This window comes from Grus americana, chromosome 2 (genome assembly GCF_028858705.1).
Source record: "Grus americana isolate bGruAme1 chromosome 2, bGruAme1.mat, whole genome shotgun sequence".
NCBI classification, from domain to species: Eukaryota; Metazoa; Chordata; class Aves; order Gruiformes; family Gruidae; genus Grus; species Grus americana.
The window spans coordinates 157,976,799-157,996,079 of NC_072853.1; the positions used below are offsets into that span (position 1 = coordinate 157,976,799).

A 19,281-nucleotide genomic window follows, 5' to 3' on the forward strand; every position below is an offset into this window, starting at 1 on the left:
TGCAGAAAAAAACAAAAGCCTAACAAAATGCAGGATGACAGTAGAGTGCCTTTGGGAGATTGAGGAATATCTGATGAAGACCTTGTGTCTTTGCTAAGTGTGAAGTCTTAGGAAGAGCATCCCTTTTGCAGTGAGACTTAGTACAGCGTGCCAGATAACATGAAAGCAAAAAATCTTCCTGTGGTTTAGAAAGCAGGACTCAAACCATGTGAAATAGCTTGAGCAGCTACTGGAAGAGGCACATTGTCCAAAATAGCTTGTACACATGCTTTGAGGGAAATTCTTCTAAGTTTTTCATGCAGTTCAGGTATTTCTGGCAACTGTGTGTTATGCATTCTGTAAACAATAATTGTTAGATGATCGAACAAAAGAAAAATCTCCTTTTAAACAATGAAAGCAATGGTTTTTTAGTCTTTCTACATGACAAGAACATGATTTGTGGATAGAATACAAATTGTCAAAACATCTTGAACTCACAAACAATTTAAATAAGGATTCAGCTCAAAGGGGATTGATGTCATTGCTTCAGTATGGAAAACTGTCAGCTGCTTGTCCATGGGCCTGACCAAAATCACATCAGCTACTTATTGCCAACACTGTGTATTAGAGGACTCTGAAGAGACAGATGGCCAGGCAGAAGGTACTTCTTACTTAGAACCCTACCAGCATGTACATTTCTGACCTGGTTGTGGCTGGGATAGAGTTAATTTTCTTCCTAGCAGCAGGTACAGTGTTGTGTTTTGGATTCAGGATGAGAATAATGATAACATACTGATGTTTTAGTTGTTGCTAAGCAGCGCTTACACTACATCAAGGACTTTTCAGTTTCTTATACTGCCCTGCCAGCGAGGATGCTGGGGGTGCACAAGGAGTTGGGATGGGACACAGCTGGGACAGCTGACCCAAACTGGCCACAGGGATATTGCATACCGTATGATGTCATGCTCAGCATATAAACTAGGGGGAAAGCTGGCCGGGGGGGCCGCTGCTTGGGAACTGGCTGTGCATCAGTCAGCGGGTGGTGAGCAATTGTGTTGTGCATCACTTGTTTTGTATATTATTACTACTATTATTATTACTTATTATTATTACTAATACTATTATCCCTTCCTTTTTTATCCTATTAAACTGTCTTTATCTCAATTTCTTCCCAATTCTCTCCCCTATCCCACTGGGGAGGCGGAGTGAGCGAACGGCTGCGTGGTGTTTAGCTGCCTGAGGGGTTAAACCACATTTTCCTTGGTAGGCAGACTTTTCCAACAAAAATTCGAGCAAACCTTTTGGCTCCTGCATGTGCTGTGGCAGTAGAGAGCTTGCAGTACCTTGGCACTGCTTGCCACTAGGTCTATCACCTGCCGCTGAACTTTTCCATTTCCACTTTTACTGCCCTCTCTGTAACACTCAGGCTCTGCTGATTCAAAATAATATCTACTTCAACCAAACTGCATTTACTTTTCCACCACCTCTATTTTGGAGAGAGGATGAATTTCCCTCCTTGTCTGGACTCCATCCTTTTCCTCTGTGTCCATGCAGTCCTTCTACACCTCATGTACACCTCCACAAAATCTCTCTGTTCTTTCCTTTGAATTTGACAGGCACTCTTGGAAATGGCATCAAGTCTCACTGACTGTCTACATTTCTATGACTCCTTGGTTCCTTCATAATCCTATCCGTTCTTGGCTGCATAAGAGGATCAGTCTCACTCATATACATCTCTATATATCAACAGCTCTTTTAGTTCCATTTTTCTTTTTTTCCTCTCTACAGCTGCTACAACAGGGCACTGAACTGTGCCCACGCTTAAGCAAAAAGAACTTGAACCACGTTTTCTGAGCTTCATCCATCAATAATCTGTATTCTTTTCAGGTTAAAAAAAAAATCACTTAGCTATATCTAAACAAAAATATTGGTATTTGAGACATCTCTTTCATCTGTTGTCTCCTTCATGTCAAAGAGTCATTGGGAATAGTGACAGAAGAAGTGGTTGGGAAGTAACTTATTATTTTTCTTTTCACCTTAAAATTCTGATTTGTTGAAAACAAAACATCATAAAAATCTGACTCTGGCCAATCTTCTGATAGAACAGATGCAAGTTTCAAAACTTCTTTGCTAGTTCTGGGACATGCAGACTGCCTGCTACCCAAGATACCAGTTTCTGTCATTCCACAGAAGGAATAATGATGACAGTTCCCAAGACTGTTTCTACACAGAATGTTAACACCAATTTGTTAATTGGTTTTCCAGGCTACTCCGCTTCAACAGCCTAATGAATCATTTGCTCGAAGAATCAAACACTGGGTTTTGGTGTCTGGCAACTCTTGTGTCCTCAGCTGCTGGGGCAGTCGAGCTGGTGGACAGTCTGCCTGACAGCTCCTCTACGCAAAGACTGCTGTTGGGCTTACTGCTGAAGTACCTGAAGAGCCTTGACATGGACAAATTTCACTCATTAGAGTGACTGGATTTAAAGACTGCTTTCTTAGCAGGATGCCAGTCATCATAAAGTGCAAGAAATAACTTCGAAAAGAGAGATAAGACAGAAGTGATTTTTCCAAAGCCTTGCAATAATGAGAAGACATTGGATTCCTGTAAAATATAAGATTAGAGATATAGTTTTGAGATTGTTATTTTGGAAAGACTGACAGCTCTTAAGAAATTGCTAAGAGTACCCCCAGACTGCATGTGTCAATAACCAAGAGCCCAAAGAGGAACCCTGGACATTGGTCTTGGGAATCAGGGGAGTTGCACTCTGCAATTCTCCATTTCCAAGAGGTCTGGCATGAGAGTCTGCCTGGGATTCTCACAGCTAGCAGCGTAACCAGGTTCTTCTCCAACCCAGTTGTTCTAGAAGTAGGTGCAATTTTGCGTTTCAGTCCACCTGTCACATACAGATCAAAGTCAATCCAAAGGGGTACTATTTTCTGTTACAATTAAAATATTTTCATTACTTGATCATATCCCATCCTACAAGAAGTTTTGCTTTCTACATTAATGTTTCTCTCCACTCTCAACATGCAGGTTATAACACTGCTCATTACGGTTTGTGGTATTTCTTTTTAATGATAATCGGGTATTTCTTCTCAATGTATTAAAAGAATTTTTTGCAAATGCATTAAAAAATATGAAAATTCTCTTCAGATTTTTCCTAGAAATGTCCCTGGTTTTGCTTATAGCTAGTTATTTTGGGTGGCTTAAGGCTATTTAGGAGAGTCTTATGTTGCCCACTCAGTTCCTTTTAATATATAGTGCTTAAATTACAGCACAGTGTAAAGATGACTCTAATTTATTCTCATTCTCAGCTAAAAGCCAGCATATAAGCTCTGCTTTTTCTATAACAAAAAGCATGGGCTAACATGAATCTCACATAATTATATATTTTACATGCCTTGTGAGGCTTGCCTGGTGTAAACTGCCAGGCAATAATAAGCAGTTGCCTTAAACTGTTGGTCCTCTATTGAGACCTAGAAAAAAACGCACTTTGGGGGGGGAGAAAGATTTTGCAATACAGTTGCTGATCTGCCCAGTGATGAGACTGACCCTGCCAGGGTTCGCTTCACTTACCCCACATCTGTCTGGCTTAGGGTGACCGTGCCCGATCACCTTAATGGTTTCAAGGGCAAAAGGGATCCCAGTGCTGCTAGCACTGGCGCCTCGGTACGCTGTTGGGGATGGGCACCCAGCCCCCCTGATGTGTCTGCATGAGAAGAGGAGGCTTCTCTGGCACCTCGGGGCAGGCAGAAAGGGGTAAATGCCGCCTGTAACCCGGCAGTGGCCCGGGATGGCGGGGGAGCACCTGCGGGGCGCCGGGATGGGCGGGGGGCGTCCTGGCTGAGCAGAACGACTCGCACCTCTTATGGGGGGAGCAACCGCGGCAGGGAGAGGGAGGAGGAGAAAAGGAAGCTGAGGAGAGGGGCTGAGGAGAAGCGGGAGGGAAGCGAGCGGGGTCTAGAGGAGGAGCTGAGCGCAGAGAGGCGGCGGCGGGCAGGGACTCAGTCGGGCCAGGAGCTGACGGCCGCCGGAGCGGTGGGCAGGCAAGCGGGAGGCAGCCGGGGGCAGGTGCGGGAGCCGCCTACAGCCGCAGGGCGGCGGCCGCCCGCGGGGCGGGGGGCTCGGCTCGGCGCCCCAGCAGCGCGGCGGCGGCGGCCCCCGGGCCCTATGGTGCCGCGGCGGGACGCGGCTCCTGCTCGCCGCCTTCGACAGGGGCCCGCGGAGCGGCGCGGGGCAGCGGAGCCCGCCGGCCCCGGCTCTCGGCTGGCATGAGGAACCTGCCGATCCTCCTCCTCTCCCTCTGCTGGAGCCTGGGGCGGGTAAGTCACCCCCCGCTCACCCCTGGCCCCGGCCGCGCCGCCGGGAGAAGGGTAAAACTCGCCCCTCCAGACGGCGGACCGGGTGACCCCTACGGCTCTTCCCGTCGCCCCCGTCGCTTAGGTGCCTGTGCGGAATCCGCCGGGCCGGCCGTTCCCCCACAGCTTCCCCCGTTCCCCGGAGCGGGGGGCTAAGCGGTAGCCACAGCCGCAGCAGGTGCGGAGACTTCGGCCCCGCCGCACTCACTTCGGGAGACGAGTGGCTCCCGCCGCTCGCGCTTACCGGGTGTTCCCGGGCGGGGATCTCGCAGGGGAGGGGGTCCTGCCCTCACCGGGACCCCCAGCCTGTCTCCCCTCCGGGGGCCGGCTCCCTGGCCGCACAGGCAGCGCCGGGCCGGAGGCGCAGGCGGCGGGGGGCACCGCCCCGCACCCCCTAGCGCTCCTCAGGGGCCCGGACGGCTCCGCCCCGGCGAGGCAGCGCGGGCCGGGCCCGATCCCCATCCCCGGCGGAGCGGCGCTGGGAGGGCCGGCGCCGAGTCACTTGTTCCCCGCTGTTTCGGCTTTCCCCGGCAGCCGGTGGCCACCACTAGTTTCCGAAGAGTTTTCACACAGCGTTGCCCTGGCGCGGTCTGGAGGGTCGCTGGCAATCATCACGTGGGGAAAAAATACTGCATGAATAATTTCTCTTTAATACATGCAACTGGATAACAGCGTACAAAGCACTCAGAATGTTAAAGTCTTCAAATTTAGGGCGTCTGCTTTTAATATCTTTATATTTTTAAGCGTTTCTTCAGCTGTTTGTAGAAGTCTGTAACGTTGCTGGAAACATGATTTACAAAAAATAAACAAAACCAGCCCTCTAAATCTTTCAATTTTTTGTTACTGTAAATTCAAAATAACAGATCATTTCCACCAAAAGTCGGGATACCATGCTGAAGGTAAATGTAAGCTATTTGTCAGAAGAAATGCTTTTCCAGTCAAATTGCTGTTCTGGATGCCTTAAAAATTGTTCAGCCAGTAAAGACGCAGAGAGACTCCTCAGCTGGGTTTCCAGCTAACTGTGTACCTTTACAGTGCGCAACACGGCGCACACGGTTCTGTGCTCAGTGCTTATAAAGGATAACCTACACTTGGTAAAGCAGGTGGAAAGATGGATGAGCATCAGCCCTGAAAGGTGGTGAGTGCCCTCAAAATCCATTTTGGGGTTCTTGATGTGTTTTGAGATGTGGTCAGTGCCATGTAGTCTTGAGCCCTAAATCTCTGTAGCTTGGTGAAGTACATCTGAATTAAACTGTTGTATGCATTAGAACAAAGTATATTACAGTTTGGCGTGCGTCCCAGGTTTGAAAAGTAATGTGTTACTTTTGGGTACTGAGAAATTTACGTTCTCAAAGTAACCTTCACTATTAGATCACTGATACAGGGAAACTTTCAGTTCTTTTGTAAGTATGAGAGAGAAGACACTTATTCGGCAGGTTTCTTAATTGCAGTAGATGCTTTGATTTACCCCTCATTTAGTTAACATTGCCATTTGCTGAAACCTGCCTTTCCAAGATCTACTCTCAGTTACCAAATGTTTGCGATTGGAAAAAAAATAAAATTCAAAATCTGTTATGTGAAAGGAAAATGCAATTAAAAAGATTATGTATACATGGGACTTTATTTTACATGGGAGCTATCTGGAAAGCAGATAATACATAACAAAACACCAATATTTTCAGTATAATGCAGAATTTTCTATTATAAGTGCTAGAAATTCTAATTTATGTTAAGGATCTGTACAAATTCACTTTAAAAAGAAAAAAAAATCTGCCCTGAAAACATATAATTTCAGTAGTCAATATAGAGAAAAGATGGGGAAAAGGAAGTAAGGTTCTGTTGTAGATGTTGAAATGAGGCATTTGGAGAAGAGGCAGATTTTTGTGAGTTTTCATAACAGCTCCTGCTCTTATGCTTATGGCTATTACGCTGTATTTTTAAAAGCTCCGCAAGTGGCTTGCCCAAAAGGAGACTGCAGAATAACCAGGTTCTCAGTCCTAACTCTGGGTCCTAGGTTCTGGGTACATGATCACAGCTTAATTAATTAAGTATTGCCATTTAAATGAAATATTGTCTCATGAATCAGAGATTATTACCAGATTCTGTTATTAAATGTCTTCTAAAAAAAGAGAGAGAAAAGAGAGAGAAACTTGGAGAGAGACTACCTTTTTCTTGGTAACTACAAGCGCGAGGATGACTGAAGTACTGCATATTCACGTTTTGTTTCATTATGATGTTATTTCATTTGAGCAAATCTCACTGTCCTTCAGCTCCAGCGACGTTTCCTAGTTTCCCATTTGTCACCTATTACAGTCATTTCTCCCACGCAGTCTCTTATGGACTCTGCATGTTCTTCTATTAGGCTCTGTCTGCCTCTGTGAATCCAACTGACTTCAGTACAACTTCCCAGTGTCTTGTTTCCCTCCCCGATACTACTACCTACATCCCTGTCTCTTCCCATGGACATAAATAAGCCTTTCTGAAAACCAGGGAACTGAGGGCAGGGCTATAAATGAGTGAAGGCAACAGCGCTTTCATTTTTAAAGGAATGGGGTTTTCTTCCTGTGTGGCACTTGCTTGTGTCAAATAGTCATACTCTGGGGCCTTCAGGAGACAAAATATACGTGGGGAAAAGGGAAGAAAAGCAAAAGTTACCATGTCAAAGAGAATACAGTTTGATAGATTTTCATGTTCTGTGATTCATATTAAACTTTCAGCTTCATAACTTACTACAAAAGCAAAAAAAGCAAATGTGTTTACTTTGCTGTTTCAGTTTAACTCAGTTTTTTTCTGGAGGAAACAATATTGATGAATGCAGTAGAAAGTTAAGTATTTTCTTGTAAATGACAATTTGCCTTGAAATGTTACAGGAAGGAGCCAGTGAATGCTCTAGTGCATTATTTTAACATTTTGTTTTGAAAAGTCAATGTGTGAGAAGCTAAAATAGGCAACAACTGTGTCTGTGAAATGATTAGCACATACTTGGGCACAACCAGTGCCAGTTAAAATCATGCATTTCATTATTGGTAGTTGCATCCTTCATAAAACATTTTAATTTGTGTCTCAAGACCCTGGCCTGTTTATTAATTTGACACAGGTGAATGGTGTCCATCCAGAATGCAGATTTCAGCTGGAGATTCACAAGGAGGAAACAAGATGCATGGAACTTCTAAAGAATGCAAAGCCGGTGGACTACAAAGGTAAGAAAAGATAAGATGTAATGTAGAGACGACTGGAACATTCAGGATTTTCTCCCTTTATCTTCTTTGCTGTTGCAGTTGCTGTATTTGTCTGTACTGTGCTTATAATTGTACGTATTTTAGAATTATGTAGATTTTGCATTAAAGGTGCAGCTGCAGCAAGCATGTTGTGAGAGGTGTGCCAGGTGCTAGGCACACATTGGGTGAGATGCTAGATGGGATCAAATGCAATCTCATGTTTTAAGCTGTTGTTGCTAGTATTTTCTGACTGGCGGAGAAGCTGCAGGCTGGTGATGACAGGACCAGCAGAAAGAACAAGTTGGAGGAAAAGTTGAAAGTCTTGGATCCAAGCATCTCTCTCCTGCTGTGGCTGAAAGTCAGGTACTAGTGGCAGGAATGATCTCTGGGTTTCCCAGGCAGAAGATGTTTCAGACAGAAGATCAGATTAACACACAGAGTACTACAGTGTCATGCAAAGGAAAAACTGGGCAGTAGTGTTACATTCAAAACCAAATTCTCTCTGTTAATTTATTGGTTTTATTTTCTCTCTACATAGAAAGATAAATATATAGATACAGATAGGGCTAATTGTAATTTAATAGAAGAAAGAAAGAAGAGGAGATGTAGTTTATTATTTTTTTAATTTTAGATTTTACTAGATTTCCTTGCTTGAAAAATGTTTTCATGTGAATAGAACATAAGATTATGAAAAAAATGACATTTTTCTTGTAAGCTGGAGCAGCTGATAAAACCATTTGTTCAGCAAGCAAAATACAAAGGTGACAGATAAATCCAGCCAGCCAAATGAAAAGCAAATCTGTAACATTAAAGTAGCTAGGGCAGAACTTGGTTAAAAGTTTGGGGCTTTTTAGGAAAGTTGGAAGTGTGTATTTATTAATTATTTTTTTTTTATGACAAAGGTAGTAAAGTTTTATGATTAGTTATCTTTTGTAAACCGTATGCCAGAACTTGTGAGCAGAAAGCAGTCTCTACGCATCTACTGGTGAAAAGGTAAAAGTACTTCTTGTAGTGCTTCGTTTGCATACGTTACCTGCCCAGCACTCCTCTGGAAACATGTAAAATATTGAAGGGAAGGGTGGGCTTTCAGTGAGATTTAGGAAAAGGGGAAAGAAAATTTAGATGTAAAAGTAACTGAAAGTTTTTCAGTTCAAAATACAATTTTGGTTTTTACGAAGTAATGCCACATCTAAAACTAATCATTAAGTTTATGTTAAATGATCTTTAAGTGGCTGGAAGTATTTAATTTCAAGTTAGTTGTACAAAGCCGTAAGCCTCATCAGTGTCTTGCCTTTTGATATGGTAGCCCAGCTATGTATCATCTCAGAATAACTGGGCTCCTTGGAATACTACAGCTCTTGCCGTGCAGTTGTTTTCCTTCGGCTGAACTAGGTGATACATAGTGTATTTGTTTTTTCATATTCAGTCTTTTTTGAATGCACCGTGAAGATGATTATGATACCGCAGGGACCTGCCATCTGCAGTGCCCTGTGAGCGTAAACATGAGCCTCAATGCATGATGCTTTTTCCACCTCTCTTCTTGATTTGAACATGTAACTCCCTCAGTACATACTCTAATATCCATTTGTATACAATAAAATAATTAAAAGGATCATCAACAGTTTGTATTTCACTATAATTTTTTCCTTTTGATTAATCCAGATCAGTAATTAGAAAAATTATAACAGTGCATAATTTACATGGATATCTCTTCCAAGCAAAATCTTACTGGAATAACTGATCTACATTTAGATTTTTTTATTTATATGAGTGGTGAAGAGATGGATGTTACATAAATAACACTAGTGTGAAGCCAGATGGAGAAATAATTACTAGCACAGCTTAATGAATTAAATCTTGAATTAATAAATTCAGTATTAGCTATTATACAGTTTTGAAAGTCAAGCTCTCTTCAAGATCCACTTTTGTGATCCAGATGCTGGGCTGCTTCAAGGGTATCCTTGTGATACACCCCAGTTTTATTTTGGGTTCTCTAGGGGAAGAAAGAAGTTTTCAGTCAATGTTTTCTTCACAGCCTTTTCTCACTGGAAGAGGGATGCCTCTTGAAGGCAAACTGCTGTCTAAGAACTTCATGTCTTGCAAGGAGACAGTATGTCTGATGGTGTTGATTCAGCCCTGCAGGTAGTGATAAAACAGCAGTGGAAGGATTTATATATTTAATTGAGTGCCCGGCTGAAACTAAGGGAATATTCAATTTTTAGGAGACTGGAATAAAGCCCCTGTGGTAATGAACCCTTAAAAACTATATGTTTAATGTTATAGGAGAATTTATGCTGTGCTTCATGTTATAGACACCTTTACCAAGAACCTGTTCAGAAGAGCCTATGTTAAATATATGTGTTTGCATTTCCGAAAATATCCATTCTCTATGTGTCCTTATTTTCCTAATAAACTCTCTGTAATCATACAAAGATGTAAGGAGTATTTTGAACAGACATGCAGATTGTCACACTGATACTTTGATTGCCGATAAAGAAGAATTACTAATGAGAATTGGCAAGCTGGAACTAGTCCAAGTCCTAGTTCCGCACCTATAACTTGTAGTACACTTCAAACATAATTCATTACAATAAAATCTCAAAACCTATTTCACTTTTTCCTGAATGGGAAAGATGGTTATACAGCCCTTGTCATGCTTTTCTAACTTTAGTATGTGCTACCTGCCTCACAAAAGCTATAATGAAAGCTAGGGGAAGGTCCTGTCTGAATTTGGAAATAAAGGTTCACTGGGATTTTCCACGGGAGTCTTGGGCATCAATTATCGAAATCAGTGGGAATTTTTTCATTAACTTCTTGGGCACTTGAGAAGCCTTCACACCTCTGTGTAACATGCTCCACAATTTGGCTGGCATGCACAGCTCCTGAATTTTGGAGGATCCAAATTTTATGGGACAGGCAGTTTCTCCTTTGGCCTAGATGGCAATTGTGTATGGAATACCTTATCAAATACTTCCCAGCTCCCAGTTAGGGAGGCATAAAGGAAAGATTTAAAGGTGGTTGTGGGTTTTTTCCTTTTTTTTACATAATAAAATGATGTTATAGTCATCTTACCTGAGCTGCCTCATAACATGGGCTGAAGAATTTCACTGAGTAATTTTTGTAGTGCACCTAAATCTTTGACTATGAAATCTATGAAGGACTTGCTTACTCCATGGCTTAATAAAGCAATAGTGTGATTTGCAAGGAAACAGTGTATAAATACAATGCTAATGATATCTTAAAACCACAGCACCCAATTTGTCTAAATTCTGCTCATTTGCCAACATCAAACTGTTAGACATCTGGACCTCCTGCTTTGCACCCTTTGGGGGATTTTCAGGCATTAGCACATACTCTTCCATTAGTAGGAGCATTACACTCCATTTAGGGAAGAAAGTCACTCTCCAAAGATCTATGGCAGTGCCTTCCTCTCTGTAGTGCCTTCCAGCTAATCTAGTTGTTTATTTTATGAAGACTGCATTAGCTTCCATCCACATTTGTTCTCTTCTTTCCTCCTATAATTTGAGACCCGAGGTATGGATGCACCTTAGCTGGAAGCCTAGGAGAGGATTTATTTTTTTTTGCACTCTTATTTTTGGAGGACAGATTAATACCATTCTAAATAGCTCATAATAGCTACAGGTTTTGAGGTCCATACCAGAAAACACTAATTTATCTTTTACCTACTACCCATGGCTTGTCTTCTTAAAAAAATAGAAAGCTCCCAATAGTAGTCATTGAAAATACATAAAAAAATAGCCAACCGCAAATTTCTGTCTTTTTTTGGTATTTAGGATTTTACCTTATAAAGTAATTGATTCATTTCCATTCACCTTTAAATGAAAAGGGAAATCTTATGGTCAAAAATGTTAAAACTCAGTCAGTAGACTGTATAACAGGGTTCTACAACCAGAAGTCTGGGGTTTTGGGGTTTTTTGTGTGCATGTTTGTTTTTGACTGAGTGGCTGCACAGTTAAATGAGCCTTTTTGGCTCTTGCTTTCCAAAATGTGTTTTTGTGAGACTCATATGCCAGACAACATTTTTAATTTTAGATATGGCATCTTAACTTTGAGGAAAGGATGTAGATGGAAAGAGAAATGACTTTGGAAAGAATTTCATAAACCTTTCAAAGAGAGCCTTCATAATGCAGCTAGCAAAGGGAAATGAAAACAGACAGGACTACCAAAATGATACTCTCACTTGTTCATAAATTTAAAGAAAGAGGGACCAATGTCACTATGTAATCTAATCTTGCAAATTATACTGCCAGTAGAATTTCACTCGGTGATTCCAGCTCATGATCTTGTGGATGAAACAACACATCTTTCTGAAAGCTCTTCAGAACGGTGGGATGAATATTCAAATGTTGGACCCATGGCAAGTTGTCCAAAAGTTAGTGTATCCAACTAACCTCTGCTGTTAAGGTCATTTCTTCATTAAGAAAGGTGCCTATTTTGTGTTCCAAACCCACCCACCCACCTACACACACACATTTCTCTGTATCGTGCAGAAGAAGAACTGACTGTGAGCATAACTAAGCCAACCTGACAATCACTCTCTCCTCCGCATCAGTAAATATGAGACTTACATGAAGCCAGATGAGGCCTTTCTTTTGCTATGTGAAAAGAAATCTTCTCAAGATTCTCCCTTTCTTAATCCTCCCAATCTCTTCAAGGTCTTCCATCAGTTTTTGTTTGGTTTTCTGCAGCTATTTTCTCTGCAGAATGAGTCAGTAGTTCAGACTGCACTGTTGCTTAGAGTTACCCACGATAGCATTAAAGGTAGAATTAAATGAGATAGTGGGATCATGGAACTTCCTTTCATGCAGCACCAGTAGCTCTTGGCAGGACAACTTTAAGTTTCTTGAATCTCTGTGCTGCTGCTTTTTTAGCTGCAGTACAGACATGCTGCTACTTTTTGGTTCACACGTTTTTTTGTGAGGAGAGCTGAAATGGCTGCTATGAATGTTTGTCTGTTTTGGCTTCCATTAATTGAAGTGTCATCGTTAATGACACCACATAAAACTGATCATCATTATGGTGTTGACAATGTCTGGGGTTTGTGGAAGCTATACTTAATTATTTGAGGGCAGAAGAGAGGCAGAGCTGGCTCATCTTTTGGCGGTAGGTGAGAAAGAACCTTGAGTGAAAGGAGTTGCCTACTAAAAAATAACCAACAGGAAGTAAGCAGTGAAGACCAAGAAAATGTCCTGATTAACCAAATTCAGAAATCTCACTAAGGGTGGCAATAACAAACTGTTTTGGAAAGAAGAGAGGCAACGTGGCCACAGATACATTCTACAATTTTGAAAGTCTGAAATTTCTACACACACCCCCTCCCAAATGTAAATAGAAATTCAGAAGTAGACATTAATAAATGGCATTTGGAGCCCTGAAAAAGGAAAGTGCATAGCAATAAGTGAATTTATTGTGTTTTTTAGAAGATTCTGAAAGAAATACTGCCCCACATAGTTTTGTGCTTGAGTCCTGATAAAGACAGCTGTGGCCATGGCAGTGTACTCTCCATGACATCCAAAGTTCAAATACCACAAGGAAGCAATCCTGAATACCAAAGCAGTAAAAAAAAAGCTCCAACTAATACAACAAATAGCAAATGGTCCCAATACTTTACAAAGACTTTAATTTTGCGGTAGGGTTTATATGAACAGGAGGCTGATATTTAATGATATTTTTTGAAGAATGTACAGCAGGTCTAAATTGGGGCAACACAAGGATGAAGGTATCACTTACAGCTTTGGCTGTACATCCATGAATGTCTTTCCAGTGTAATAGAAAATAGTGTTCTTATGGTAAGATTAGAGTGCTGTCCAGTCATACGAAAATAAATGCTGTTGTCTCCAAAGAACATTTTGAGAAATTAGAAAGCAGGATTTACTTGGTAAAAAATTTGGATGGAAATGTGTTTTCTTTTTCAGAGGCGTTTTTTTCCAAAGTTTTTAGCTGGCAACTTCCATATTTCCTTACCGTACCCTAAAAATATGTAAATTACATTAAAAACTAAAATTTACATATATATTTTTGATTCTCTGATGGGAAATCTTCAGAAAGGAAATAAGGCATTTCTGCTGAAACGTTTCATTTAGTGAGAAGCCAGTAATGCCCTAGAAATCTCAGTAGCAGTGTTTTTGGCATTCCTGGTAATAGGACTGGATTTTGAAAACCTATAAACTGCAAACATTTTAGGTGAATATGAGATACACTCTATTGGTTTTGTCATTCTGTTTGATTAGTTAAATCTGATGTATAGTGTAGACTTTCAAAATTCTACTTGCTGTGCTTGAGTAGTTTTTGTTGACCAGCAATTAAAAAAGTTTACATTCGCATTTCCTCAGTATTTCTGAGTCATCAGAGCTTGTATGCACTCTGTACAATTTCGTAACAGTGCTTTAGTTCAACATAGGCATATTGGAGCTGATTCTTGACCGTCCTGCAGCCACCGTTTTTGTTTTCACAGGATGGCAGGCCGGCAGCTCCTTGTGGAGGAGGGTTGGGAGTCCCTGGGCAGGTAGGGCCGGGCAGGCAGAGCCCATCCCACCCTCTGGTAAGGCAGCCGGTGAGGGGCAGCCCCAGCCTGGGGCCTCAGGCACCTCCCTGGGGTAGGGAGAGCTGAGGACATTAACCTGAGGGTGGGGAGTGAGGATCCGGCCTGGTGCGGGCAGCCAGGGTCGGGCACAGCCCTGGGATGGCCGGGCAGGGCCATAGTGGCAGGCAGGGTCCAGGCAGAGGCAGGCGCAGGCACTGCTGCGAGGAAGCTGAAGTCAGGTGCACCCACAACATCGCTGGAGGCTTAGAGGGCACCCTGGGCAGGGGCGTGAGGCTCATCAGGGCCGTGAAAGCCTGTTGGTGCACTTGGGGCCTCGACAGAAGTAGATGGCAAATAACTCTAGCAAAGCAGCTTGGAGCAGCAATATTTTTGCTACTATCTTCCTATTACTGCTTTAAGCAGTTCTGCTGTGTGTTTGCTTTGCTCGCTATTTCTCTAGCACCTCATTTTCCTTTCTTTCTTACTGTGTGAACATGCAGAAAGTATTTCAATCCGCATATGTTCATCAGTTCTCATGCAGCCTAAACATGCTGGGGCGTTCAGACCTACAGTCTAGAAAGCATTGCCCGTAAGAGGTGAGATTGCTTCTGCGTTGTCAAGTTAACTACAAAAATCAAAAAGTTTCCCTGTTCAAAAAATAAACCCTGGACTAGCTGACAACTTTCTGTCTGATTTTCAAAGCACTTTCTCTTTGTTTCATGTATCTTGCATGCCTAGACAGTTCAAAAAAATGCTAAACTTCCCTTTGAATTGGCAATTTTTTAAATCCAAATGCAAAGTGCCACCTAGTGGTTAATATATGGATAAAATGTATATATATAAACAAAACTTTCCAGTACAAACTCAGTGTTACACATTTTTATAGATGAGCAAGCACATGCAGGTAAGCCAACTTGTTGTTCAGAGACTGGATCTCAGATAGCAGGATGAGGAATGTGGTGGCAATACTTACATAAGCTGAAAAAATGAGAAACAAAATGTAGTTTATAGTCTGTTACATTTCCTTACATTATAAAGTGTCTGCAAATGCATCACAAGTATTAAAGACCAAACATTCAAATAAAGTGAGTGATCTCATTGAAACTAAGAATAGCATCTGTGGTATCATCTGGAGGAACAGGACGAGAGAGCAGTAGAGGAGTGACACCGTGGCCACACTTTTCAGCGAGTCATTGAGCAAAGGTTTTCTGGGAAGATTGATTGTTTCCTTGCATATGCTGTGAGTGACACACCAGAGAAATAAATGATGGAAATGAAGACATTGACAAGAGATTGTTTTATGTAGGATGCAGGGGATTTCTTCTCGACACCACAGAAATAGAGATGAAGAACCTATTGTTTTTCTTTGCTGGCTTTATTGATAGGTAAAGAAGGAGGTAAAGAGTATGGTAGTAGAGATACACAGGAGAAGTTGGGGAACTAAGACAGGTCAAGAGCTGGACTGTTTTTATATGCGTACATATCCAGATGAAAGGACAAAAACAGTCAAGGCTTGAGAATTTATTGAATCTGGAGGCAGATACTAAATCAATGAATGAACATAAAAGGATATAAATGTACATTAAAATACTTTTGGGTAATTAATTTTTTTTAAAAAAAATTGATAAAGAAAATTGCAGACATGAAAATAAGCATTGGAGCAATTTAAGTTTTATTTAAAATGTGAGATATTTTCTATAGAATTATTGGTAGAATTGTTACTAGAACTAAAACTTTATACCTTATTTAAAGCTACAAATAAATATGTTTTGTATCTTAATTGATTGATATCCTTTGGACATAGTAGGAAACAGGCATATATATGCAGGAGATGGGTAAAACTTCCACAGAATAAGAGTGTACATAATGATTTTATCAAATGCGGCAGTGATGGATGACAGTCCAGAAGTCATAACACTGAATGAATTAATGGCTGGATAGAGAGTAGTAGAGAGTGAGTAGGGAGTAGAATATCAGGCTTGATCAAGCTAGATATTCTGTGTGTAGAAAGAGACACATTTAACATAGCGTTTATCACACCTTCATTGTCCAACAGTGTAGGCATTTACAGCACTGCAGGCTGCTCTGTAGTCACTGGGGAGAAACAGGCAATTGTTGGGAGCAATTAATCTGGCCTGTTTTCATGTGTTTTAGGATGAAGTGAGTCATGCTCTGTCACACTCTGACAATATTGCATATGTCATCGTTGTTGTAAAAGGATACTGTGGTGGGTAACGAGCAATATCCACTTGAAGACCTGTGAAACTCACCAAGGTCTCCATCTGCCACGCAAACCCAACACAGTGCCATATCTTGAATTTCCAACATCAGTGGGAAATTAAATGCTAGTTTCAGTTGTGCACAATTAAGCTCATGCAGTACAATAGAAATATGTTGTTGGAAGAGACAAATTGATGCAAATGTAGTAAGAATGGAGTTGTTAATTGTATCCCATCTCTGCCTAAGGGTGTGTTTTGCTAAAAGAAAAAGATATATGACTGCAATATTGTCAAAAATCTGTAGTAATAAGAGGAGGGGGAAATGAGGAAAGGTGTGAGTTGAAAGCCCAGAAAAATGTATATTGTTTAACAGTTGTACTTCTAACAGGCCCTCGCAGCGTACCAGTAACACCATTATTTCAGCATTCAGCACAATTTTCAGAAGCACACTGTAGTCATTCAGTGACTATAAATGCCTCCAGGACACTTCAGCAGTTTTCTCAGATTTCCTGTACCATAATAAATAAGGCTGTAAATATACAGAGATTGAGGCTTAATGTTTTCTTGGAATTCTGATGATGGCCACTCAAGTTTCATTCTCATGATTGTTGATGCATCTGAATGTAGTCTAGATGTAGGAAATAAATACATCTTTTGTGTTGTTTCATTATTTGATTAAAGGAGTCTGAAAAAAGTATTATTCTCTCCTGTGCTGTAGATGCCTGTAAGGTCCTAAAATGCGGAGGAAAAACGGAGGTAAAAAATATATTCTTCACAAACCATTAGTGACTGGTGATGTTTCGAATGTCAAAAACTTGTATACTGATTTCCTTCATGAAAGCTAGCTTCGAGATCCAATACAAATTACGTTGATTAATTTTGGTGGGAACAGGACTTGGACTTCTGTTTTTCTGTATAATATTTGATGTAAGTGGAGCTTGAATAAGAGTTTTGTGGGGTTTTGTGGAAAAGGTACTAATGGTGCTCTGAATTCCATGCTGTTCAGCTGCTGTTCTAGCAAAACCTTATCCTAGTCCATATAGCTGTGTAGCAAAAATTTATAAAAGCCTCTGAACTGTTTGCAGATTGTTGTGGCAAATCCACCATTTTACAGAGAGTATACTGAACAAAAGGGAAAATTTGTGAAAGCCATCAGCTTTTATGGGTGTGCATGAACACTGCCATGGCTCATCTCAGCTCTCACTTGTTAGTGGAAATGAGGATGAACTAAAAAGGTCTGAAGTCGCTCAAGATGCTAATTTTTCTTGTGCACTCCAGGGCTTGTTTATCCTGGCGCAGGCAGTACATCCATCAAAGCCAAAAGAGTTGCATTTTGTCACTTTAGTTCTCAGTGCTGGCAGATGAAGAAAATAGTTTCTTTGTCTTTCTTGTGTGTCACATTGTTGATGTTGTTTCTGGCTTAAAATCAGTTGGGAAGGAAGCATGACTTGAATTGGCTGAAGTAAATATTCTTTTATTTCGCATAAGCCCTGGTCTTGCATCATAGAGATGTAGGACTTGAATTTAATCCAGTACTGCAACTCAGGAAGCATCAAAGCATGTTTAAGTTCTATTGACTTCAAAGGGTAAGAAGATGACTTCTCAGATGTAAACCTCTTAAATTATATACACATGGCCAGGTCAATATCACCTCAGAAATACAATTACTAATGCTAAAAGCCACAAGTGCCGGCGGGAGTAGAAGATGGTCAGGTAAAACAGAACATGACCTAATTCTTAATGAAATGTATGAACCAACTGTAGGGGCACATACACCAGAAAGGACAAACTCTGCATGATCATCAGGAAAAAAGGAATAATTATGGAGTTCAAACAGTATTACATTCTGAGTCAGTTGCTAAAAACACTCATTCCAGAGGTAAGGACCAGAAACCTGAAAAGAGTGAATTGTCAATGGGAACAGGAACTTCTCAGCCAACTGTGGAATACAAATAAAAAGAATGCCACTCTCACAGTTCCTCATCCTAAGTAAATCTCCCTTACCCTAAGGTAAGGCTAAAAGAAGTAATCAGATATATTCGTGTAGGAGTCAAAGTTACTAAAGGAACCAGAACAGTTAGTCCTCTTCAGGTAACCGGAGAACTTGACAGGCTGAGATTAGTCACGCAGTATTAAGCAAAAAGGGTGGAATCGATTAAAGACAGGTACCTAGAGTCTAGATTCTGCAACCGAATTAGCAACTTCAGGCTCTCTTGGGAAGAAATAAGTATTTTTTAGGATGAAATTCTTCTGACCCATTTTAAGTGTTTGCTTTAGAAATATGTTAATTTAAACATGAGTCAGCAGTGCACCCTTACGGAGATGCAGTTTAACCATATACTGTGCTACGTTAGCAAACTGGTAGATTAAGAGAAGCAATTGTCTGTCTCTATTTGTCTCTGGTGAGACTGCATCTCAGCAGAGTACTGTGTCCAGTTTTGGGCTCCCGTGTACAGGAGAGGCATTAATCAGCTCAGCAGAGCTGAGCATGGAGATGGCACTAGAATATGCAGCATATAACGGTTGACTGAAAGCTGGGTTTGATCACCTTGGAGAAAAGTGATCTGATTGCTGTCTTCATCTACCTAATGGCCTTACAGAGAAGATGAAGCCAGATTCTTCTCAGATGTGAACAGGGTAAAAAAACCCAACAAACAGACAACAGGAAGTAATGGAAGCATCCTGCAGCAAGGGAAATCCTAATTAGATGCATGGCAAAATTCTTCATGGAGGAAGTTGTGTGTGTGCAGGTTGCCCAGAGAGCTTGTGATAGATTGGAGATCTCTGGAGATTTTTGGTGCTTGACTGGAAAAGTCATTGAAGTGAGTATGAGTGAGTGTGTGAGGTAATGAACAAGAATACATTTGTTTTACACCTCTTCGGTGGTTGATACAGTGTACAAAGCAGTGGAGAATAAGGCATTGCATGTTATCTACCCACACAGATAAACTTTGTGAAGT

General features: G+C 41.3%; 1 protein-coding gene across 2 annotated transcripts in view; it reads left to right on the forward strand.

Moving 5' to 3' along the window:
* Window positions 1-3,927: 3,927 nt before the first annotated feature.
* VIPR2 (vasoactive intestinal peptide receptor 2) overlaps window positions 3,928-19,281 on the forward strand; it is a 66,649-nt gene continuing 51,295 nt past the window's right edge. Inside the window, exons 1-2 of one of the 2 annotated variants that reach the window (XM_054816290.1) lie at window positions 3,928-4,304; window positions 7,438-7,540. In XM_054816290.1, coding sequence (XP_054672265.1) covers window positions 4,254-4,304; window positions 7,438-7,540 — 154 coding nt within the window. In that variant the 5' untranslated portion in view covers window positions 3,928-4,253. Of the gene's footprint in view, window positions 4,305-4,438; window positions 5,479-7,437; window positions 7,541-19,281 lie in introns of those variants that run through there. The other variant, XM_054816291.1, reaches the window with a different exon arrangement.